General features: G+C 48.7%; 2 protein-coding genes across 2 annotated transcripts in view; both read right to left on the minus strand.

The window, feature by feature from the left end:
* IP6K1 (inositol hexakisphosphate kinase 1) overlaps positions 1-1523 on the minus strand; it is a 34018-nt gene extending 32495 nt beyond the window's left edge. Inside the window, exon 1 of the mRNA XM_056129039.1 lies at positions 1333-1523. The gene's annotated coding sequence lies outside the window, so the exon portion shown is untranslated. The remainder of the gene's footprint in view (positions 1-1332) is intronic.
* Positions 1524-9265: 7742 nt separating this feature from the next.
* Positions 9266-18069, minus strand: CDHR4 (cadherin related family member 4). Its single transcript, XM_056129691.1, has 19 exons — positions 18021-18069; positions 17497-17681; positions 17212-17374; positions 17037-17128; positions 16024-16134; positions 14575-14678; positions 14254-14390; positions 13826-14009; positions 13587-13740; positions 13256-13349; positions 12808-13011; positions 12590-12729; positions 11789-11939; positions 11495-11703; positions 10895-11037; positions 10285-10341; positions 10099-10186; positions 9886-9913; positions 9266-9321 (listed from the first exon to the last, which is right to left on the minus strand). The coding sequence occupies exons 1-19, from the start codon at positions 18067-18069 to the stop codon at positions 9266-9268; spliced, it is 2349 nt and encodes a 782-aa protein (XP_055985666.1).
* Between the last annotated feature and the right edge of the window lie 6451 nt (positions 18070-24520).

Here is a 24520-nt window from a genome sequence, read left to right on the forward strand (position 1 = left end):
AGCTTGCAGCAATCTGGAGTTCTAAGAGTTGATCACCTCCATCCTTTCTTAGAAAGAACTGCCCAAGGAACTGGTCGTGTCTCCCACCTCCATCCCCCCCACCCCCCAAGGTCACAAGTCATCCAGGAATTCAAGCATCAGTAGGAGGGAAGGCACTGGGAAGAAGAGCCGACGTGGAAAATTCTCTCTTCTTGCAAATAAGCAAATGGCAACCAAGCGGCTGCCTCCTCCTCGGTCAGCAGCGTCTGTGCTCCCCAAAAGCAGGAGCTGGTTTCTCTGAATAACAAACCGAGGTGAGAACAGCCTGATACAAGTCGTACACAAAGTACAGCTCAGCTTGATTCCTTCAGGCTTCAGGCGTGAGCGCCTCAGAAGTCAGCGAGCACAGGAAGAGTCTGGGGAAGTCCAGAACTCTCCCTTCCTGCACACCTTGCCCCGTGCCTCTCACACCCTCCCAGCCCAGGCCTCAGGACAGGGCATCCCACCCCCACCCCGCTCCGTGTTTTCACTGGGCAAAATTCATTGAGGGCTGTGAAAAGTTCATGTAGCAAGTTCACTCTATCCCCAAAGACCGCCCCCCCAAAGAAAAGTTTCATTTTCAGAGTCTAATACACACCACGATTTCCTCTAACAGATTAAACTGGCAGATTAAAATGGCAGGAGTAAACACCAACCCGGTCGCCACCTCAATAAATTCATTTTCTCCTAAGAGCAAAAAAGGGGACGCCCTTCCCACCACTCTAAACGCGTTGGCAAGCGGACAGCAAACCAAAAAACCACGTTCCAAAAGACAATCCGAGCATCACACTCGGCCTAAGAGCAGCAGCCGACAGCGACCTCCGAGAAGCCCCCGGTGGCAGGTGCGGGGGTCTGGGGGTGTGGGGGGGAGGGTTTTGCCCGCGGGCATCACAGGGCTATTGCTACTGGCCAGCCCAGGTCGCCAAGGCTCGCGCCCGTCTCGTCTGGCCTTACGTCTCCAGCGCCGGAAAATTACTCGCAGAAGGGACCTACGACAGAGGTCCGTGCATTGTCCCACAACGTAAGAGGAAACAGCGGGACACATCAGAGAGCCCCAGGCGGGCACTGGACACGTTTCGGCGCCGCGGGTCAGCAGAGCCCACGACCCGAGAGGGAGACGCCCGCCGCGGGTGCCCGGCTCTCGGACCTTTTTACCCTCTGGCCGGCCCCCGCCGAGCGGCAGCATCCCCGAAATCGAGACGCTCCAGCGGTGTTCGAGCCGGGCTCGGCCGAGGCCCCGGCCCTGCGCGTGCCCGCTCCCACCCCGCGCTGCCGCGGAAAGGCCGGCCTCACCGCCCCGCTCCTGTCACTCACCGGCCCAGCCCCGGCTGCGGGCGCCCACGGCTCCCCCACGGGAGCTGGGCCCCCCGGGCCTCCAGGCTTCGGCCCGCCCCTGGGCAGGCAGCGCAGGTGGCTGAGCCCCGCAGCAGCGGCCCCGCAGCGGCCGCTCGGTCCAGCTCCCGGCGCTGCCCACTGGGTACGGATCAACAACAAGATGGCGACCAGCCGAGGGGGCGGGGGCCGGGCGTCATAGTAACCAGGATGGTGAAGAACCCGCCCCCGACTGCCGTTATCCCCAATCAAATGCCTCTCAGCCCGACGCCCAGGAGTGTGCTTCCCGTTGACAGGGCGGCCGGCTTGGCAGTCAGAGTCCGCCTCTCACGGCTCCGGCCGAACGCCTGGGCACGTGACTGTGACGGCACGGTTGGCGCATGCGTGCCGTTCCCCTGGCGGCTGGCGCCTGAGCGCTGGCTGGCGGTTTCTGGGGCCGTCGCGCCCTTGGCTTCTCGGCCGGCGCGGCCTTTTCCTTGAACCCGCAGCATCTTTTCACACGTCCGCGCACCAGGAGAAAGTGTCGGCTTTCTGTGCTTTGCCCTTTTCTAATTTTTTTTTTCTGTTTTCGTTATCCTCTTTCGAAGGGAGGCGTTGTTTTCTCCGGTTCAGCTGTGAGGAAACTGAGGCTTGGAGGGAAAGGCCCAGTGCCAAGGTCACGCAACCTCTGGAAGCGGAGGCGCAGGGTCTCTTACCGCCGACTGGCATCCAGGTCTAATGCCCTCTCCTAGCTGCTTACCCGGCGTACCTCACCCAGCCCTGAGAGGAATCATCTCTGGTCCTTTGGCCGCATCTGTCCAAATTTTGCTTGGAGTCCGATCTGGCTGCACAAGCCCTGGCAATTAGCTCTCTCTATCTCTTCCTGCCCTAGAGCATCTTGCCTTGAGCTCCTCTCCAACACCTTCACTCTGGACAGTCATGATCTGTCTCAGAGGCTGACTCTGATCCTGGGAATACTGGGAATACAGTTCTCCCTGGACCAACATCCAATGCCGGTTCTAGCAGACTCGCAGGCTTTCCAGAGCCTTGGTTGCCTTCGCTGCCGTTGTCTTGGTCGCCTATCCCATCGCCCCACACCCGCGTGTATACGTTCCTGAGTGTGAATTCGGACAAGACAGGCGCTCTACCGCTGAGCCACATCCCTGGCCTCTATTGCTCCATTTATATAAATAAGATAACAGACGAGCTCCTCAACAAATGAAGATTTAATGAGCGCCTGAAGCAAGATTCGTGCTCAGGAAACGTCATCCTGGAACCACTCCAGGAACCTTGCTCTCAGGTTGCCATCAGAAGCCGGCTCTAGGCCTCACGTTATTGAGAGATGACGTATGTTTTCCCCATGCAGACATTCAGCCCTAGGACAGCATAACTAGTGCAGCAGAGCTCCTCCAGTGCCCTGCAGGGGGTTAGATTTTGCTTAGTAGAGGGGAAAATTTGACCACAGAAAAGTTGACTCCACCTAGGACAGCAGGTCTTCTAGGAGCATCAGCAGTAACCTGAGATCCACTGCCAGGCTTGGTCTTGGGGCCAACAATGCACCCACATGAACCTGCCTTTCCTCAGGTTTCATTGGCCACCTGTCTACCTGCAACAGCTCAACTCTGCTGAGCACAGAGTCCAGGACCACAGTACCAGGTACATCTGGGGGAAATAGGAAATGGGCCTGTCAAGCCCTTGCAGCCTGTCCTACCTTCTGTGGCCATTCCCACGGGGCCCATTAAAATTGTTACAGACTTGAAGGACTGTTTTTTTTCTTTTGTTTGTTTGTTTTTACCATATAGCACAGTGGGTAGGGAGTTTGCCTTGCACAAAGCCATCATGGCTGACTGGACTTCGATTCCTCCACCCCTCTCGGGAGAGCCCAGCAAGCTACCTAGAGTATCTCGCACGGCAAAGCCTGGCAAGCTACTCGTGACGGATTCAATATGGCAAACACAGTAACAACAAGTCTCACATTGGAGACTTTACTGGGCCCGCTCGAGCAAATCGATGAACAACGGGAGGACTGTGACCGTGACCGTGACCTCTTCATCCCTTGGATAAGGAACGCTTTGCTTCAGCTTACCAGTTGTAAATTTTGCAGGCCCCATGCCTAGATATCAGTGGAAGGTCCTATCACAAGGAATGGCCAATAAGTCCCACCTTGTGCCAAAAATTTGTGGCTCAAGTTGTTGATCTCATAAGGTGCCATTGGCCTGCTATTTATATCCTCCACTATATGGATGATACATTCTTGGCAGCTCCTGATGGCTCCCAACTCCTTGCATGCTACAAGGACTTAGTTCTGAATCTGTCTGCATTTGGCCTTCAGGTTGCGCTTGATAAAATTCAGCTAAAGGACCTGTATTTTTATTTGGGTTTTGAATTAAGAGGCACCAAAATTTTAACACAAAAAATGCAACTTCAGACTACTCACTTGAAGACACTTAATGATTTCCAGAAATTGCTTGGGGACATAAACTGGATTCGCCCTTATTTGCGTTTGACTACCGGTGATCTTAAGCCCCTCTTTGACATCCTTAAAGGAGACCCTGGCCCCTCTTCCCCTAGGAAGCTTACGCCCCCTGCCCTAGCTGCCTTGCAGTTGGTCAGTTCGGCCATTCAGGACCAAAATGTTTCCTTTGTCTCCTATGAAAAGCCCCTTCTGTTATCTGTGCCACGTTTCATGCACCCACTGGGGTGTTTTGGCAAGGGGCCCCGATTTTTGGGGTACACCTTGCCTCCACTCCAACAAGAGTCCTGACTTCTTATCCATTATTGGTGGCCAAGCGTATACTGCTCAGGAGGGAGCGCAGACTTCAGTATTTCAGGAAGGAATCTGATACCCTGATTATCCCCTATACTCAAGAGCAGTTAAACTGGCTTCTATGTGCCTCAGATGATTGGTCAATTGCTTGCCTTTCCTTTACGGGCATAATAGATAATCATTTCCCTGCTAATAAGCTTTTTCAGTTTGCTAGAGTGCATTCTTTTGTTTTTCCAAAAGTTACCTCCTTTACTCCCATACAGGGTGCTTTCACACTTTTTACAGACGGACCCTCTAATGGCTAGGCCGCCTGTGTGATTAATGGCACCCCCCAGCATAAGAAATCCCCCTATACCTCTGCCCAATTGATTGAATTGTTTGCCATCATTCAAGTTTTTCAGTAGTTACCCACCGTACCCTTTAATTTATATACAGACAGCTCCTATATTGCCTTTGCCCTTCCTCTTTTGGAAACTGTCCCCCTTATTAAACCTTCCACAAATGCCTCCCCTCTTTTTGCTCAGTTGCAAGAATTGATTTATTTATGATGCCAGCCATTTTATGTAGGTCATCTTCACGCTCACTCTGTTCTTCCTGGACCTTTAGCTGCAGGGAATGCCTTAGCCGAAGCCACCACTCAGTCAACCTTCCTGGTTCTCATTGGCTCAGTTACCCAAGCTCAGCAGGCTCATGCCCTTCATCATGTGAATGCCAATACTCTTAGGCTCCTTTACAAACTCAACCGAGTCCAAGCCTGGCAGATAGTTAAAAATTGTCCTGGATGCGTTATGTTGCCCTCACCACATCTGAGGGTTAACCCCCGAGGATTGGTACCTAATGATATTTGGCAAATGGATGTCACTCACTATAATCAGTTTGGGAAACTTAAATATATTCATGTTACTATTGATACTTACAGCGGCTTTATCCATGCCTCATTACAATCTGGGGAGGCTTCCAAGAATGTTATCACCCATGTCTTAACCTGCCTTGCCCTTATGGGGAAGCCCAGGATAATTAAAACTGACAATGGCCCAGGTTATGTAGGTAAGAATTTCCAGACCTTCTATCATCAGTTCCAAATAAAACACATAACGGGCATCCCCTACAACCCACAAGGCCAAGGCATAGTGGAGCGTGCTCAACCAAACCTTGAAGGCCTACCTTCAAAAACTGAAACAAGGAACTATTTACTCAACCTTGGGCACTCCTAGAAACCTTTTGAGTCATGCCCTTTTCTAAATTTTTTTAACAGATTTACAAGGACGTTCAGCAGCAGACCGCCTCTGGCACCCATCTACTCAAAATAACCATGTCCTTGCCTCTTACCTGTCAATGGAGAGGCCCAGACCCCGTGCTTATCTGGGGACGAGGGTCCGCTTGTATTTTTGACAGCCAAGAAGGTGCAGCTCGCTCGCTCCCTGAATGGTTGATTAAGCCTGTGCATATACCTCCTAACTTCTTCCTGCATTAACATATGCCTCAGAGACCTGGACCCTACGAAAACAGGATGAGAACTCTATTCGGGTTTCTCAAAGAGGAATCGAAAGAGCTATGCTTGGAATATCACGATTCACTCAAATGAGAGATAGAATCCGGAGTTCTGATCTTCGTCAACGCTCAAGAATCAGGGACGCTGTCTCATTTGCCAAGACATCAAAAATCAAATGGGCTGGACACGTAATGAGGTTTACAGACAACCGCTGGACTAGAGCCATTACTGATTGGATTCCACGGGACATCAAAAGATCACGTGGACGCCCACCTACAAGATGGTCAGACTTCTTCGTCAAGACCCTGAATGATTGGTTTGAGGTTCTGCATGTTCCTAGAACGAACAGATACCATTGGGCTACGCTAGCACGCAACCGGGATGAATGGAGACGTTACTGGCACCCGCTCGAGTAAATCGATACGGGATTAAGTGATTAAGTGATATACCTCCTAACACCAAAGAATCCAGGAAGATTCAAATCCCTGAGAATAGCTTCCTTTCTTTTACCACAGATGGAAATGAAAATCATACTTCCCTTCCTGATGGCACTGACACAGACAATCTACAGTAAAAAAGGAGACGCGCACTGGGAATTTCAGATTCTTGCTGTTGGGTTTGAACCCACCCTTGCTTCTTTATAAGTCACGACATGGTCCCCCAGCAGATAACCATGTAGATTTGTACTTTGATGCCTGCCACCCCACAAGGGATGCTGACTCCTGCGGCTCTTGGGAGAAAACTTATTCCACTGACCAGAAATATATTTGCTGGAAATACCGGCAGTATTTCATCCTGTTCGCAAGCCCAGCATGAATTTTGCCCATATTGGTCTTGTCCTTATGACCATACCGGCTTTATGGGGAGCGCTTTGATACTTCTTTCCCCTCCTAAGAACTGTCAGTCGGGCCAATGTAATCCAGTAAAATATAGAATCTCTGATCCCTCCAATGCCCGTTGGAGCTCCAAGACCTGTGCCGGGATCAGAGTGGATGGAAAAGGGACTGACCCCATGGGTTTAATTATGGTTCAGAAGGTCTGGGTTCAGGCACCCACCCCTTCACCTGCAGAGATTGTTCGCGAACAGTTGACTCATACATCCCAGGCTTTACAAGCTCTTGTACAACAAGTTAACCCAGTACATTCTTGGATCTTTGCCCTTTTACTTGAACTGTTGAAATACTCCTATCAATTGCTTAATGCTACTCAGGTTGGGTACACTCAAGGGTACTGGTTGTGTATGCACCCCTCCTATGAGGTCCCCCTAGATGCTTCCAGTTTGCTGATTAATGATACCCTTAATTCCTCTGAAGTAATTAAGCCCTGTCATGATAATAGACCTTTGTATTATTTTCCCCATTATGTGCTGTTTACAGTTCCAGAGAATCTTACTTGCTAAAATAAGTCAATTTAGCCGGTATTCCTACTCGGAAACTTTCCCTTGATTGTAAAAAGTTCCTGGAACCCCCAGTAATGGATGCTGCCGTGAAGTATTGCCCTCCATATAATGTCTTGTTTCTTTGTGGTACGGGTATTTGCCCCTTTCTGTATGGAAATTGGACTGGAATTTGTACCATTGTCTTTGTTTTCCCACTCCTTAGTATACTCCCCGCATCCGAACCCATCCCAATACTTTTGAAAGAACATACTTGTACACCCCGCTCTCCTGCCTTCATCCCTTTTCTTCTTGGCCTGGGAGTGGCAGCTGGGATTGCCACTGGCACAGCGGGCATCACCACTGCTGTCTCCTTGTATGATTCCTTGCAGAATCAGCTGATAGGGGACATCCAAGAGGTATCCCAAATAATTTTGACTGTTCAGGAGCAATTAAATTCTCTTGCCCAAGTTGTATTGCAGAATCAAAGTGGTCTGGACCTCCTTACTGCCAAACAGGGTGGCCTTTGTGGTTTTTTTTTGCAAGAAGAATGCTGCTTCTTCGTCAACCAGAGTGGTTGTCCAAGATCGAATAAGACAGCTCCAAGAAGACCTCGAGAAGCGGAGACGACCCATTGACGCCTCACAAGGGTGGTGAGGGGTGAGAGGAATATCACCTTATGTGCCCCTTTTTGGTATCCTGATTGTAATATCCCTGGCTCCGTTTTTGTTTAATAGTGTTATGGCTTTTTTTTTTTTTTATAAAAAGGCAGATTGACTCCCTGGCATCAAAACCCATCCAAATTCATTACCATCTATTGGATCTTGCTGATCAAGGGCTAGAGGTGCCTGGATGGAACTGTACCCCTGCTCCTTGTGCAGCTACTGGCTCCTTGCACCCGAACTAGGGCAGCTGCATCTCAGGGCAGTTGAAATGATACTATGGGCACCTCCAGGGGGATGGAACCAGGCGGTATCCACTGACAAGGAGCCTTCAAAGGCCGTCCTGAGCTCGTAGAAGCATGCCTATCTGCATAGAGGTTGGATATGAACAATATTCCTCTCCCCACTTAAAGGATCCTTAATAGTGACTGAGGGATAGGCCCCTACTTCCCCTAATGGTTAATGCCCTTCTTTCCATGAAGAAAGCTTGCCTTCTGTGATACAGGTTGAGCTATCTCTGGAGATGTAAGAACAGGCCCACTGTACTGCCAATACTTAATTGCCTATTTTAAAAATAAAAATTAAGGCTCTCTATAAGATACTTAATTGCCTATTTTAAAAATAAAAAGGGAGGAGATGCCAGGAGCCAAAATGTCAGTACAGTCTGACCTGCAATTTAGGAACTAATCTCTTGGAAAAATGTTAAAATACGTTGTGTAAGTTTCTGAGCTACGCCCGAGATAACTGCCATGAGCGCACACCCTGATTCACTGAATATTTTTATGCTTTGTTAATTCCCCATTTTTCCCACTTCCTCGTGTAATCAATTATAAAAAGCTAGCTTGGGAGAAATAAATTTGGAGCTTGATCAGAGTCTTGTCTTGCTCCCATTCTTCTGTCTCTCTTTTTTCCCACTCATGCACCCTTTCCCGATTATCCACGTTGACTAGTCCCACGGGTGACCAGCTCAACTACAGGATTCTCAAGTCTACACCAATGTTAGTGTAGAACCTCCAGATCCTTTCCAAGAAAACTTCTACACTAGTCATCAAAGTGCTCTAAAAGTTAGCGGGGCCTTCAAAGTTCTCCATTTAAGAATGAAAGAAAGAAGGTTCCAGGATCCTCCGAACTCAGTAAGAAGGTGATCACTGAGGGGACAGACTGACTAAAGGCACCTTCAGTCACTGACCCTGCTACTCTGTAAAAGAGTAACCACCTTTTACACTGCTAGAGTATTATACAACACTTCCTAAAAAGAAAAGTAGCAAGGCAGAGCAATAATACAGCAGGCAGGGCATTTGCCTTGCATGTGGCTGACCTAGGTTCAATACCCAGCATACCATTTGGTCCCATTTGCCTGCCGGGAGTGATTCCTGAGTGCAGAGCCAGGCATAACCCCTGAGCACTGCCAAGTGTGGCCCAAAAGCTAAAAAAAAAAAAAAAGATTATTAGCTTTGCAGCTCCTAAGAGCCCACAAGGGTTGGGTGTTTTCTCCAAGGAACATTAGGAAGCAAGATCTCACAGCTCTCATATGTAGGTTACAGATCCAGGACCATTCTTGTAATTTTATTACTGAAGCGGCTTGAAAACAGGTCCTATGAAGAACTTACTAACACAGTGAAGGAAGGAATTTCTTGGTTTCAGAGCCAGCGCCGGGCTCCAGTGCTTGTGTTGAACAGGTATGCTCTTCCGGTACCTAGGAGCTCAGAAGGTCAGGGGAAAGAGGACACTGCTGAAGAAAGACTTTCTAGGACCCTTGGTGTGACTCCCCGCCCCAATTCTGCTAGTCCCTACCTCCTTTCTCAGTAAATTTGCTTAGGTAAAGACCAAATGCACTGGAGGAGGAACCAGAGTGACAGTATAGTAGGTAGGTCGTTTGTCTTGCACACGACCCACCTCGGTTCAATTCCAGGCACTACATATGAATCTGTGAGTCCTGCCTGGAGTGATCCCGAGCAAAGAGCCAGGAATAAGCCCTAAGTTCTGCTGAGTGTGGCTCAAAAACAAAATACATCTCATCACTATCCCCATCCCAACCCTGGATAGAAAGCAGGCCCTGTTCGTACCACCTCCAAGTCACACAGGTTTTTGACAAACAGCTGAAGTGGGAGTAGGAAGGACAACAGATCCCATACAGAGAAAAAAGATAATGGGTGCGTGATAGCAGGAGGAGATACTGAGGTAGGGTAAGGAGAGGAAATGGGCCCAGATGAAGAGTATGAAGAATGGTTTAGGATGGTTTAGGAAGAGAACAACTCACGGGCATCCTGTGCTCTGCCATCAAAATGCTGCTGAGGGGAAGAAAGGGTTCACTGATTGATTCTTACCCACAGGGAGCAAATGGATGCCTGCCTCTGACTGGGTCTGGAGCCCACCCACCTCCTTTAACTGTCCACAGGGACAAGGGTGGTGGGGAGCAGAGTACTCTGGAGAAGACTCTGTGCCTATTAAATAGGATGGTGGATTGCCTTACCAGGCTCGTGTCTTTCTGGGGTGCCTGGGACATCTCCCTCTTCAGTGGCTCCATCAAGCCCTCAGTGGAACCTTCAGTTCCTTGGATTCTAGGGCAAAGCAGGTATAGGAAGGAGAGATAAGGTTGTAGGTCCTAGCGTGGGTTTGAGACAGATCCCAAGCAGAGAGTCATACAAAGGTCGCTGACCTGTTTAGCAGCAGGGCCTGGTCTGGTTTGTTTGGTGCCTGTAACACTTGGGTCAACCTGAAATACCAGGAGAATGGACGGAGAAGTGAGGCAGCTGTGGGCTCCAGGCATCAGCCCCTTCATTTGCCTTTTTAGATCAGGAAAGAGTTCAAACTTAGCACTCGCGTTTTTACCGCACCTTCCTTGGATTCCGTCTGTGCCTACTAGAAAGTGTCAGGTAAGGTTTCAAGTGGGGAGACAGGAAGAAGGCAAATGCCCAGCTCATGAAAGCCTGAGCCTCCTCCTTACTCATGTCTGCTTTAAGACTTAGAGTGAATGGAGGTCACACACTTGTTTGTAGTATCCATCAGGGACCCTATACTTATGGCTGCCCCTGTCTTAGATCTGGGAGCAGGTTCTGGGCTCCTCCAACACTGACAAAGATAGAGTGTGTCCTGCCAGGGTCTTTCTGGTTCTAACCTCTTGATCTCCAGAGGAAGGGTGACTCTCCTTAATGTCAGTTTGTCTGCCCACTGACTTGGGCATTGCCATCAAATTTTAAATAAAAAATATCAGTGGGGATCTCTGGGGGCTGTATGGGAGGCAGAGGCCCCAGAAATAGAAATCCTACCTCTTCAGGAGCCTGTGCAGGAGCCATCCCAGAACCAGGAGGAGGAGGGCACTTGTTACTGTTAGCACCACTACAAACCAGGGCTCTGGCTGCCAGAAAGCCTCCGTGACTCTCACAACCAGAGGTGTCATCGATGAAGATACCTGAAATGGGAGCCACAGTCTATCACTGCTCTGCCAAAATAGACGGACCATCCAGCCTTCAAAGATCAGCCACCCCAAACCCCACATTTGCTCTTCCATATTTCCAAGTTCTCTCTCCTCAAAGGTTCCTTCTAGAACACCATCGTCTATAGTTCCACGTTGAAAATAGCTCCACTCTCCAAAAGTCTTTGTTATGGCAGTAAAAACTAAACAATCTTGTGCCTGCCTAGGGTGCAGGCTTGGGGATAGATGGGAAACTGGGGACAATGATGGAGGGAAGGTCACACTGATCACACTGATGGTGGTATTGGCATTGGAACATTGAATGCCTGAAACAGCTATATTATGAGCAACTTTGTAAATTAAGATGTTTAAATAAAGTAAAAAAAAGTCTTTGTTACCATATTTCTCCCCTTCCTGCCTAAGATCCTGTAGTCACTTACTGTGGTTCACTTACTGTAGTTGTAGCGATTGTGCTGGGCCTCCATGGAACTAGATGCACAATGATGGTGGCTGTGGTGCTGAGGTGGGAGATGGAGGGACCCACATCAGCCACACGGACCAATAGTTCATAAGTGTGCGGCTGCTCTGGCCAGGAGGGCTGCAATCCGAGACCTTTGTGCACTAGGATGGCCCCTTGCAGGCTGAATTGGTTCTGACTATTCCCTGAAAACAAAGTAACAGAAGAAGGAGGTCCTTTCTGGCCCGGGCCAAACTTCCTTAACAGCCTGGAGATTTCTGTTGCCCTTACCTCTCACGATACTGTAGGAGAAGGCCAGGTGTTGTGGCTCCTGGGGAATCCAACATGACACCTTGGTCACCTCTACACTATGACCCGGGGAGATGTGGATGGTAAGTTCCTGAAATGGGGGTTCACACTCCGGGGCATGATCGTTCACATCCTATAGGAAGGCACCCAGGTCAGCCTCTCAGTCTCCTCCCACATAGGCCAGGGCCTACATGTCAGGTAATAGGCCCCAGACAGAGAGGAAATGGGGAAGAGTATGAAAAACAAGACCAGAGGGAGATTTAAACTTCAACGTGGGGCTGGAGAGATAGTACATGGAGATAGGCTGGAGAGAGAGACCTTGCACATGGTCGACTTGGGTTCAATTCCCAGTACTCCATATGGCCTCTCTAAGTACCACCAGGAGTAATTCCAGAGTGCAAAGCCATCACTAAGTTTTTTGGCTCAAAAGCCTAATAATAATAATAATAATAATAATAATAATAATAATAAATAATAAATTCACTGTCATTGTCCTCCCGTTGTTCATTGATTTGCTCGAGCAGGCCCAGTAACATCTCCATTGTGACAATTATTACTGTGTTTGGCATATCGAATACGTCATGGGTAGCTTGCCAGGCTTTGTCATGCAGGCAAGATACTCTTGGTAGCTTGCTGGGCTCTCTGAGAGGGGTGGAGGAATCAAACTCGTGTCAGCCATGTTGGCCACTTGCAAGACAAATGCCCTACCCGCTGTGCTATCGCTCCAGCCCAAATAATAAATTAACTCCTTTAATTTTTTCCAAGGTTTCAGGGCTCAATGACCTCAACCTCGATGGTAATGGTGCAGGAGCCCGTTCGGTGGTGGTCAGGGTTCTGGTCTTGGCCATAATCGACTAGCAGAACAGTGAGCCTGTACAGCCGCTGCACCTCATAGTCCAGAGGCCGCAGGAGGTGAACCTTCCCTAGAAGGAGAGATCACAGCCTCAGCCTGCAGAGTTAACTCTGCCTCCCACCTCCACCCTAAACCTGGCACGGAGTACCACTAAGACGATCCACAACGAAGGTGGGGGATCCTCCAGAGATGTAGTACTCAATGCTGTCATGTGGGTAGTCCATGTCTGTACCCTCCACAGAGCCCAGCACAGTGGGTGGTCTTACATCCTCAGGGACCCGAAGTGAGCGTGAGACACAGGTTGGGGAGAATTCGTTGACAGGTGTCACCTTCACCAAGACTGGCACCTCAGCTGGGAACCATTTGACAATCAAAGAGCTGACCTTGGGTACCCAGCCCTGCCCTGATGTTCTAAGATGGGGAAGCCCTGGGGGAGAGGGAGAGCAATAATCTTCCCCCAATGGGGATTCATTTAGAAGAAAAATACGTGCCTTTGCCCTAAGGATTTTTTGAGGGAGGATCAAGGATCGAGGATCATGCAGATGTTGGGAAGAGAAGTACAGATCACATACCCAGTCCTGGGCATGTTCACTCACTGCGCATTTGGGGCTGCCCCCTGTCGAGCACCAAGATGGAGGCAGCATGCTGCAAGCAGCCTCCGGGAGCATCACAGTCCAGTGTGTCATTCACCTGGCCAGAAAGGCGGGAGGGTGAAGCCCAGTCAATGCCCAAACAGCCTTGTACCGCATGGGACTGCTTCAGTCCTGGTTTCCACAGAGAACCCACCTGCAGCCTGGTTTTCCGGGGATTAGCTGACTCTTTTCAGCAGAATGACCCCACCACCACCTGTGTGATCTTATACCCACAGCCCCTTGGCTCCCTTCCCTTCCTTTCCTGCTCTTAGATCTGGGAGCAGAGACTGGGCACCTCCAATGTTCTGTCCCAAAGAAAGAGGCTGGTGGCGCCAGGAGGGCCATGGAGCAGCAACTGGTAGTGGAGGGTAGAGCCGGGAGCATCAGGGTCATTGCAAGTGAAGGTGCTCAGGACTGTGCCCACAGGCATGTTTTCAGGAATTTGAGTCCTGGGAGCAGAGGGCAGGAGTCAGGCCAGGCTTTGCAGATGTGGCTCTTGTACTAGTAGCATAGGTGAGGGTCCCACAGACTCACAGCAGCTGTGCTGGGAGGCAGCGTGGGGGCCAGCGGTTGACCAGCTGTACTTTCACTGTGATATTGAGCTCTCCACTGGTCCATGGCTGGAGTCGCTCAAAAGCCTTCACCTGCAGCCTGGTGACCATTGTGCTTGGGGCCTGTGCCAACTCTAGGGGTGCAGTGGTCCTGATCACACCATCAACTGAGCAAGGAGGGAGGGTGGGTGGATACAAAACATGGGCATGATCACTCATGAGCTTAATCCCTTCCCGTCTCCTCCCCACACAGGATCCAGTGCAGGACTGAACCCAGCCATTTTGGTTATCTCTTGCAAGGCTGACCTCAAACTCTATCCAGCCTACCAAGTTTCCCTAGCTCCAATTTTTCAGACTTATTCTCAGGAGGGTGAGAAGATAGTGCATGCCTGTACCCTCGCCCTCCCTTACCATATCCAATGGAGAAGAGTGGGCAGGGCACTGGAGAGAGGATTTCATAGCGCACATCAGAGCCCTGGGCTTGGACCTGAACCACCTCACTTCCGGGGTCCACATCCTCCCGGATTATGATACTCCGGTTCTGTTCCCTGCACCAAAACAGGGGATTTGGCCTTAAGAAGGAAACTGGCTTCCCTTCAAAAGACCCCCTGAAGCTTTCCTCATAGAGGAGCTAGCTTAGGACACCCCAACAGCCCCCCACCTTCACTCTACTCCTACTTCCTTGGTGCTGGATGCTGCCTTCCCCAGCGCTTCTAGTGCAGGGAGCCTTACAGGAAGGAGAGGTGGCTGGAGGGGACAGGCAAAACTTTCACCACCAGCAGCCCATGACAGCTTCCATTCGTTCCAAAGGTCACCAAGATCTTGAGAGGGAAGACCTGAGCACCGGAAGGAGAGCCAGTGTGTGTCACCTGTGTCTCTGACTAATCTTCTCAAATAAGCAGCCGCCTCAGACTCCACAAGGAACCCCAACACTCACTCCTTATGACCTGTCTCTACTGACAGATATTACTAAGACAATATATTTTTCTATTAGTAAGTACATAAGGATACAAAGAGATCTTCCCCCCACACACACACACATACACACACAGAGTGATATCTGAAACATTCAGGATGTGAATTGCCTTCTTTGATTTGCTAAAAAACAATAAACTAAGACACGAACATTGTTTATTTGGTTTGGTTTTGAGGCCCTATCAGGCAGGTATGCTAAATCTTTGAGCTATTTCTCCAGCTTAAAATGTAAAAGTGTTCGTTTAGTTTGGGGTTTGGGTTTAGAGGCCAAATCAGGCAGCGCAGTGCTCAAGGCTTACTCCTGACTCTTGCAATCAGGAATCACTCCTGGGAGGGCTTGGAGGACCACATGTGGTGCTGGGGACTGAACTCAGGTTGACCATTGTGCAGAGCAAATGCCTTATCTGCTATACTATCTCTCTGGATCAAGTCAGGGAAGTTTTGTATTTGGTGGTGTTTTTCATTTGTTTGTTTTTTTTTGGGGGGGGGCACATCGGGCAGTTTTCAGGGCTTACTCTTGGTCCTGCATTCAGGGATCACTCCTAGTGGTGCTTGGGCTACTGTATGTGGTACCAGCAATCAAACCTGGGTCAGCCACATACAAGGCGAATGCTTTACCCACTGTATTATGGCTCTAACCCCAATGCCTCTTTTCAATTATAAGCATTGTGAATTTCCAGAACCAGGTATTCTTTTTCTAATAATTTTTTATTTTTCTTTTAGCTTTTGAGTCACACCCAGGAGTGCTCAGGTTTTACTTCCGGCTTTGCACTCAGGAATCACTCCTGGGTGGACTCAGGGGACATATGGGGTGCTGAAATTTAGCCTGGGTCAGTTGTGTGCAATGCAAGTACTTTATCCTCTTCAATATCTATCCAGCCATGGAATTCTTTTACTTTTTGTTTTTTGGTTTGAGGCCACACCAATGATGCTTAGGGGATACTCCTGGCTCTTCATTTAGGAATCACTCCTGGTAGGCCTCAGGAGACCATATGGGATGCCAGGGATCAAATGTAGGTTGGCGGCAGGCAAGGCAAACAATTTACCTGTTGTAATATTTCTCCGACCCCTTGGGATTCTTTTTCTTTCTGGAATTCCAGAGCCCATGGAGTAGCAGGTAGCACATAGTCAAGAAGGCCAAGAAAAAACAAGCCAGGAGGTGTTTGACCCTACCCATGGACAGTCCCAGGTGTAAACCATGCTCACCTTCTCAGCCTGCCCGTTGAGTCCCTGTGATGGTGCTCGTAGTGAACCCGACCTATCAATGGAGAAAACTCCAGGGAAAAGTGGAGGGTCCTGAGCATTGGTGATGCTTATCTGATAGAAAAGAGACACTTGAGATTCCAGGAGGCCTCTGCTCAACCCCTAGTACCCAAATATCTGTCAATATTACCCCCACAACCCAGCAATTTCCTATCCATGCCTAATTCTCCCGTATCCTATAACTGACACCCTAATCTGGTCTCCCCAACACTTCTACCCTGACTCCTAGCACTGAGCCTCAATTTTTTTTCTGTTTAAACCAACTATTTTGTGGTTTCTTGTTTAACATGTCTTTTTTGTTTTCTTCCCCTTTCCATTTGTTGCAGTCTTTGCTGCAGTTAATGAAAATCACACACTCATTGTGGTGTCCAACAGGGACCCCATACTTATGGCTACCAGGACCGCACTCAGCACGTGCCAGTGAGTGAACTCAAATGTCGAGTCTACAACAGAACCGCATTCTGGGCCCTTCATTTCTTTTTGGATTACAGAAGTGATAGAAAACTGTCATGGAGGAGCTTCAGAAGCAACAAGAAAAAAAAAAAAGAAGGAGGAGGAGAAGGAGAAGGAGGAGAAGAAGGAGAAGAATGAGGAGAAGGAGGAGAAGGAGGAGGAGGAGGAGGAGGAGGTGGAGGAGAAGAAGAAGAAGAAGAAGAAGAAGAAGAAGAAGAAGAAGAAGAAGAAGAAGAAGAAGAAGAAGAAGAAGAAGAAAGAAAGAAAGAAAGAAAGAAAGAAAGAAAGAAAGAAAGAAAGAAAGAAAACGACTCAGCTCCTTTGCTGAGAAATGTGCCTATATGAAGAGCCACGGTCAAAGGACCTGGGTCAGGAAGAAGCTCAATAGAAGCTCAATTGTGCACAAAGGGGCTTTTGGCAGGTTGGGCTTAGCCAGGAGGAAACTGATTTTCCTCACCCTAGACCATTATCCTTCCCTCTCACTGCAAATGTGCTAGGCTTACCTTGGCTTTCTGAAATTCCAGGCCTGGGAGCAGCAGAGTGTAGAGCCGAGCCCCAGGGGTGACTGTCTCAGGCACCTGAATGATTTCCCCCGCTGGGCAGAGATAACAGCAGAAAAGCTTTTTTTTTTTTTCAGGCCAACCTCATCCCCACCCCAACCTATTGTTCAGACCTCACCTGGGCTAGCAAATCGGCCAACACACTGGATCCGGCTAGGATCCCGTATCACGTCCACAAAGAGTGGCGCCTCCTTCACAAAACTGCCGCACGTGTACTGGAAATGCAGCTCATAATGGTTCACTTCCAGGGCATCCAGCCGGGCTGAGCTGCTCAAGGTCACCTATGCAGGTGGGCAGTGTTTTGTGGGGCTTAGAGTACCACCCTCACCCCCATCTCTGGCTCTGTGAATTTTGGATCTTCCTTGGTTTATGCCACAAGCCTTAGCTGTGCTCACAACCTTACCTTGACTGTGAGTATTCCATTCCACAGTTTCTGGCTTAGGGTGTTGAAAAAGGTGGTGGGCGGCTGCACATATAGCAACTTCATGGTGGGGGTATAATAAGAGCAGTTGAAGGTGAAAGACTGAAGTTCAATGTTGGGATCATGGTTCTCAGAGATTTTTATGAACCAGGGTAGGCAGTGGAGTCCTAAAGGAGAAAGGACTCAGGCTAGAAGCTTCCCTGCTCATGGAACACCATGCATTAGCACACTCCTGCCTTTCCACCTTGGGGCTGGGCCACATCTTAGGGCCAAACCACCAAAGTTCTCCTTCACCCTCATAGCCAACTGGTTCACTTCACAAATGAGGAATGAAAAATTGGTGAAATGAGAATGTGATTCAAGGGAATGGATGAAGATTGTGTGTTCCAATACTGGCCCTTCTCTGACTCCCACCCCTCCCCACATGGTAGCTCATCTGATAAGCTACTCTCTATTTCATAGGGTCCTTCCCCCGCCCCCCCCCCCCCGCCCCACCAACTCCTTACCAGAGACAGCCAGAGCAAGAAGTGCTGTGGACTTGAGCAGTACCGTCATGGCTGGGAGACAGACAACAGAGGCAGCTCCAGGAGACCAGGTGTGTTTGTCAGTTCACCGTTGCTAGGTCAGTTGTTCAAACACACCAGGGGGAGGGCCTCTGGGCCTCCTTGGCCTCTCCCTGGTACCTGAGCTCTAGACCCTAGATATCAATCAAGAGGCCTTGAAAACTTTTTTTTTAATGCCTTAATGAATATCCCCATGCATGACTATACCTCAAAGGAGATATGATGGGGAATGAGTCAAACTGCATGTGAGGAAACTGAGTCTCAGGAAAGTCTTAAATCACAAAGTCCACGGAGACTAAGTAAGCCCAGCACTCAGGAAAACTGAACTCAGAACTTGCGCATTAGGACATTATTTGCCTATAAAATCTAAGCCCATTCATCAATAAAATCTCTCCTAAGTAGTCTCCATTTAACAAGGAGGAGGAATCTGGGGCTGGAGAGATAGTACAGTGTGTAAGACACTTGCCTTGCATGTAGCTGACCCAGACTGAATTTTTGGCACCCCGTAAGATTCCCTAGTCTCCAGGAGTTATCCTTAAGTGCAGAGCCTGTAGTTAGCCCTGATAACTGCTGGGTAGGGACCCAAAACCAAAAATAAAAAGAAAAGAAAATTTAAAAGAAAAGCAAGAATTCTTGGTGATAGAAATCCAACTAGTAGATTTACAAAGTGGCCAGGAATATTCTATGGCCTGACTTTGACATTTATGCCACAGCTGAACAAATGTCTATAGCTTTTAACATTTATTGAGTTCTGCTGCTGAGATTTATCCATTCATCATCTTTCACTGATATGACACAGTTCCCAAGTTGCCTCGCCTTGCTCTCCCCAGTTCTTTGCCTCCCTCTCCCTCTGCAGTGAAGTGTCTCTCCCCATGATGCCGCCCTTGTCAGGTCCTCAGAGACTTGCAGGCTGGTGGGGTCAGCACTTCATTCTCCACTTTCTCACCTTCTATCCAGCATTTGACACTTGCTCCCCATGGCTTTTAAGTGCCTGCCCTCTCCCAAATTTCCTCTCACCTCCCTGGCTGCTTCTGCTTAATTCATTTGCTGATCCTGCACCATCTTCCCTACCTCCAACCAATGAAATGTTACAGATCTCAGTCCTGGCTGCTGCCTTCCTTTATCAAACCCACTCCTCCATCACACCCAGGTTCACAATACCATCCAGACCCAGGGCTTCGGTGCTGATCTCTCTCCCAAAGCCCAGACATGAACCCACTGTGGGACCCTTTGGCTCCTCTTGGCTGTTTATAGGCACCTCAAGAATCCCATGTCTGCAATTGATCACCCAATTTTCTTCACAAATTCATTTCTCCACTCTTTCATGAATTTATTCAGGGCAATTCCATCTGACCTCTTGTTCAATAAAGAAATGTAAGACACGTTTCTTGTTTGTGTATTTTGTTTGGGGGCTATACCTAGCAATGCTCAGGGCTCAATCCTAACTCTATGCTCAGGGATTACTCCTGAAAGGGCTTGGATATATAGGGTTCTAGGGATCAAACCCAGGTCAGCCACATGCTAGGCAAGTGCCATACCTGCTATCTCTCTGATTTCCTATTTAGTTTTTTAATAATTAAGTTTATGAGGAGGGGGTATGGAGCAGTAGTTCAGCAGGTTGGGTGCTTGTCTTGTATGCATCTGACCTGGATTTGATCCCCAGCATCCCACATGGTTCCCTGGCACTGTAGGTGAGATCTCTGAGCCCAGAGCTAGGAATAAGCCCTGAGGACCACCAGTTATTGTCAAAAAACAAAACAAAAACAAATAAAAAATGAATTAAATTTAGAGTCCAGAGATAGCTCAATGCCTTTGCACACGAGAGGCCCTGATTTCAATCCCCAGGACTGCATGGTGTCCCAAGCATCACCGGGAGTGACCCCGAGCAACATGCTGGCAGGATCCCGAGTGCTGGTTACAGCCCACAACACAAAACAAACAACAACAAAACAAAACAAAAAAATGAAAACTGGAAAGTCAGAAATAAAAGCTTGAAAATATTAGAAATCTTTGCCTTGCACATGGCCAACCTGGGTTCAATCCCTGACATCCCATATGGTCCCCCAAGCACCGCCAGGAGTAACGTCTGAGTGCAGAGCCAGGAGTAACCCCTGAGAATTGCTGGGTGTGACACAAAAAGAAAAAAAAATATTAGAAATCTTTTTAAAACAAGTTCTCCCCTTTAATCAGAGTGATAGTACAGTGGGTAGGGCATTTGCCTTGCACATGACTGACCTGAGTGTGATCCCCAGCATCCCGAGCACCTTCAGGAGTAATTTCTGATACAGAGCCTGGAGTAACTCATGAGCATCACTGGGTATGACCCAAAAAGACAAAATAAAATTTCTCCCCTTTATTTAAACACTGGCACCAGATAATCTCCTCATCGACCACCCTCCAGAACTCACAGCTGCTTCTCCTGGAAGGGAGCATAAAATGAGGCTCCCATAACCATGCCACTGGATTCCATGCCAGGCTATTTTCATTTGGGGCGCCCCAGAGGGGTTGGGCGAGAGCCCTCCCTACCCCAAGGGACCCAGCCCCAGCAGCCAACCTCCACTACCCAACTGCCGCCATGCTCCAGGCCACTTTCCACACGCTCAGGCCAAGCCTCACACATGAGCGAAGTCCCACGAAACCCTGGTAATGCAGAACCTTGTGATCTTGAACTCTGGGCTCAATGGGACCCAGGAGCAGAAATCCTCTGCCTACTTCCCCTGGTCTCTGGCGACCTGGGCATCACACCCAGAAGCCACCTCCTGCCGGGAAATATATATATATATATATATGTATATATATATATATATAGCAGCCTGGCAAGCTACTGGGAGTATCCCACCCACATGGGAGAGGCTGCAAGCTCCCTGTGCCCTATTCAATATGCCAAAAACAGTAACAATAACAGGTTTCACTCCCTTTACCCTAAAAGAGCCTCCAATCATTGGGAAAGATTAAAGATTAAGAGTAAGGAAAGGCTGCTAAAATCTCAGGACTGGGACAAATGGAGACGTTACTGGTGCCCTCTTGAGTAAATTGATGACAAGGGTATGACAGTAGTACAGTGATAACAGGGATCTAAACACCGTGGTTTATAAAGCTCTTCATGATGCATATGTTACAGACATTTTTTTGGGGGGTGGGGAATGGGGGAATCCACACCCAGCAGTGTTCAGGGTTACTTCTGGCTCTGCACTCAGTAATTACTCCTGGTCTTGCTCAGGGGACCATCTGGGTTCCAGGGATCAAACCCAGGTCGGGCATGTGCAAGGAAAGCACCTTACCTGCTGTACTGTCTGTCTGGCCCAGAACTCATGTTTGATGCCTCCCTTTCCAACCCATATTCATGCATCTGCAAGAATTAAATTTAGTTCTAAGACCTACAATAAAGGAAGCTCCATCTGTGCATCCTGGATAAGGGCAGGAGCCGGCACTCTGATGAAGTGCTTCTCCCAAAGTAGTGGAATTATTGAAATAGTAGCCAGGCCATTGAGTTTTCCACTTAAAACTCCTCAGTGTTCTCCATTATATCATGTACTTTCCTAAGAACTCCAACTACCACCATCATAGCTATATATTTTTGCCCCCATTTTTTTCCTTTTGGGCCAAATTCAGTGTTGCTCAGTGCTGAGTCCTGTCAGTGCTCGGGGATCACCCCTGGCAGGGTTTAGGGGACCATTTGGGATGCCATTTAATCAAATACACATTAGCCTCTTGCAAGGAATGTGCCTTACCTGCCATACTATCTCTTTGGCCCTGGACCCCCAACCACCTTTTTTTCTCTAGTAATGATCAAATCACCTCTGTGGTGTCAATAACCAGGGTTTACACTTAGGACTTTACACTCACCCTGGACACTTTCTTAGTCACTGTGCCATCATCCAGTGGCTTCTCCATCGGGAATCCCTAACAGCAGAGTTGTCAGAACTGCTTCAGTGTGTGGAATTTTGCTTTATTAGATTAATTTATTTGGCACAATAAATTAGGCAAATAAAAATCTAGGCAACTGCATAAAAAGAATCGTGTTTTTTTGTTTTTGTTTTGGCATTTTGGGTCACACCCAGCAATGCTCAGGGGCATTACTTCTGGCTCTGCACTCAGAAATTACTCCTCGCGGTGCTCAGGGGACAATATGGGATGCCAGGGATTGAACCTGGGTTGGCCATGTGTAAAGCAAACACCCTGCCCTCTGTACTATCACTCGGACCCTCAAGAACCAGACAGGTTATTTCCCTTGCATTTGGCTAACCTGGGTTTAGTCCCTGGCACCTCATATTATCCCCCAAATTACTAGCAGTGATCTCTGACCACAGAGCCAGAAGTAAGCCCTGAGCACCGCCAGGGGTAGCCTGCTTCCTTACCCTCCCCCAAAAAATCATATTCTCATACTACTGAACACACACAGTGATCAAAATAATGAATTGTGGGACTAGAGAGGTAGTATAGCAGGTAGGGTGCTTGCCCAGAAAATGGCCAACTCAAATTGGATCTCAGGCATACCATATGGTCCCTAGAGCATTGCCAGGAGTGAGGAGTGATCCCTCAGTTCAGAGCCAAAAGTAAGCCTAGAGCACGATGGGTGTGCACCTTCCCCCAAAAATTGTGGAATAGATTCTAGAAATTAATGCATAAAATCGAATGATTCAGCACCTCCATGATTGTGCGAGGAATGCCAAGAGAGAGATAACCACAAAAAAAAAAAAAACGCCTTTCTTTGAACACTCTTGAACTTATACGCCAACGTGGCTTGGCACATGCCTCAGGCAACCGCAAGCGAACGAACATCCGAGCTGGCAAAACAATGCAGAGAAGCCATCAAGGATGACTTCAAAGACAGGAGAGCAGCAGTGCTGGTAGATGCGGCAGAAGCCGGGAAAAGCATTCGTAAGGCCCACCTGTCCTTCACCAATCACAAGACCAAGATGACTGCCCTCCGACATCCGGATGGATCTATCACATCTTCCAGAAGGGCAATGGAGAAGATTATTTATGACTTCTACTCAGATCTCTTTAATAACCACGTCCACTTGCCCACATACCAAATTCCGCAGGATGGATATGTCGTTCCCAATGTTCTCCCTTCCAAAATCCAACACGCCATCTCATAGGTAAAGAAACAAAGAGCACCTGGCCCAGACAAGGTCAGACCTGAACACCTGAAGAACTTACCGTCAGTACTCAACAATACACTGGCTCGGCTCTTCACACACTACCTGTCTGAATGCAAGCTTCCATCCCAGTGGAAAACCAGCAGGACTGTACTACTATACAAGAAGGGAGACATCCACGACATTGGCAACTATCGCCCGATCTGCCTATTGTCTGTCATCTACAAGCTGTTCACTCGAGTCATCCTGAATAGGATTGACAGAACACTAGATGAAGGACAATCATGCGAACAAGCTGGGTTCCAAAAAGGATTCAGCACCATCGACCATATCCACACGATTACTCAGCTCATTGAGGTTTCTCAGGAGTTCAAGATGCTGTTCTGTCTAACATTCATTGATTTAGAGACGGTCTTTGATTCTATACATAAAGGCCCTCCCGTTGATCGTCGATTTTGCTCGAGCGGGCGCAGTAACGTCTCCATTGGAGACTTTGTTGTTACTGTGTCTGGCATATCGAATACTCTCGGTAGCTTGCCGGGCTCTCCGAGAGGGGCGGAGGAATCGAACTCGGGTCGGCCATGTTGGCCGCTTGTAAGGCGAACGCCCTACCCGCTGTGCTATATGCAGGGCTGGAGCGATAGCATAGCAGCAGGGCGTTTGCCTTGCACGCAGCCAACATGGCCGACCCAAGTTCGATTCCTCCGCCCCTCTCGGAGAGCCTGGCAAGCTACCGAGAGTATCTCGCCCGCACGGCAGAGCCTGGCAAGCTCCCTGTGACGTATTCAATATGCCAAACACAGTAACAACAAAGTCTCCAATGGAGACGTTACTGGGCCCGCTCGAGCAAATCGACGATCAACGGGAGGGCCTTTACCTTTACCTTTGATTCTATTGAGATGGAAGTGGTCATAGAAGCCCTAGCCAATCAGGGCGTACAAACTCAATACATCAGGATCCTCTGTGAACTCTATTATGGATTCACTACCAGGATCTCACCATTCTACAAAGAAGTAATCATCCATGTCAAGAGAGGGATTTGGCAGGGTGATACCATTTCACCAAAACTCTTCAGTGCCACCCTTGAGAACATCATGCGATGACTGGAATGGGAAGGAATGGGAGTGAAGATAGATGGTCAGCAACTACACCACCTTCACTTTGCTGATGACATCGTTCTAATAACACCAAACATCAGCCAAGCAGCACAAATGCTAACCGACTTTGACCGTGAGTATGGAAAGGTCGGATTATAACTGAATCTCACAAAGACAATGTTCATGAGAAACAGTCTTGTTCCATTCACTCTCAACGGAACCACCATCTCCAAATGCAACA

The sequence above is a fragment of the Sorex fumeus genome, unplaced genomic scaffold (assembly GCF_029834395.1).
Source record: "Sorex fumeus unplaced genomic scaffold, SorFum_2.1 ptg000072l, whole genome shotgun sequence".
NCBI lineage: Eukaryota > Metazoa > Chordata > Mammalia > Eulipotyphla > Soricidae > Sorex > Sorex fumeus.

Coding starts and splice junctions, on each gene's coding strand:
- CDHR4 (XM_056129691.1), bottom strand. CDS start 18,069: ATGACGGTACTGCTCAAGTCCACAGCACTTCTTGCTCTGGCTGTCTCT. Junction 17,375..17,496: donor ATGGAATACTCACAGTCAAG/GTAAGGTTGTGA, acceptor CCACCTGCATAG/GTGACCTTGAGCAGCTCAGC. Junction 13,012..13,255: donor GGGGCAGCCCCAAATGCGCA/GTGAGTGAACAT, acceptor AATGGTTCCCAG/CTGAGGTGCCAGTCTTGGTG.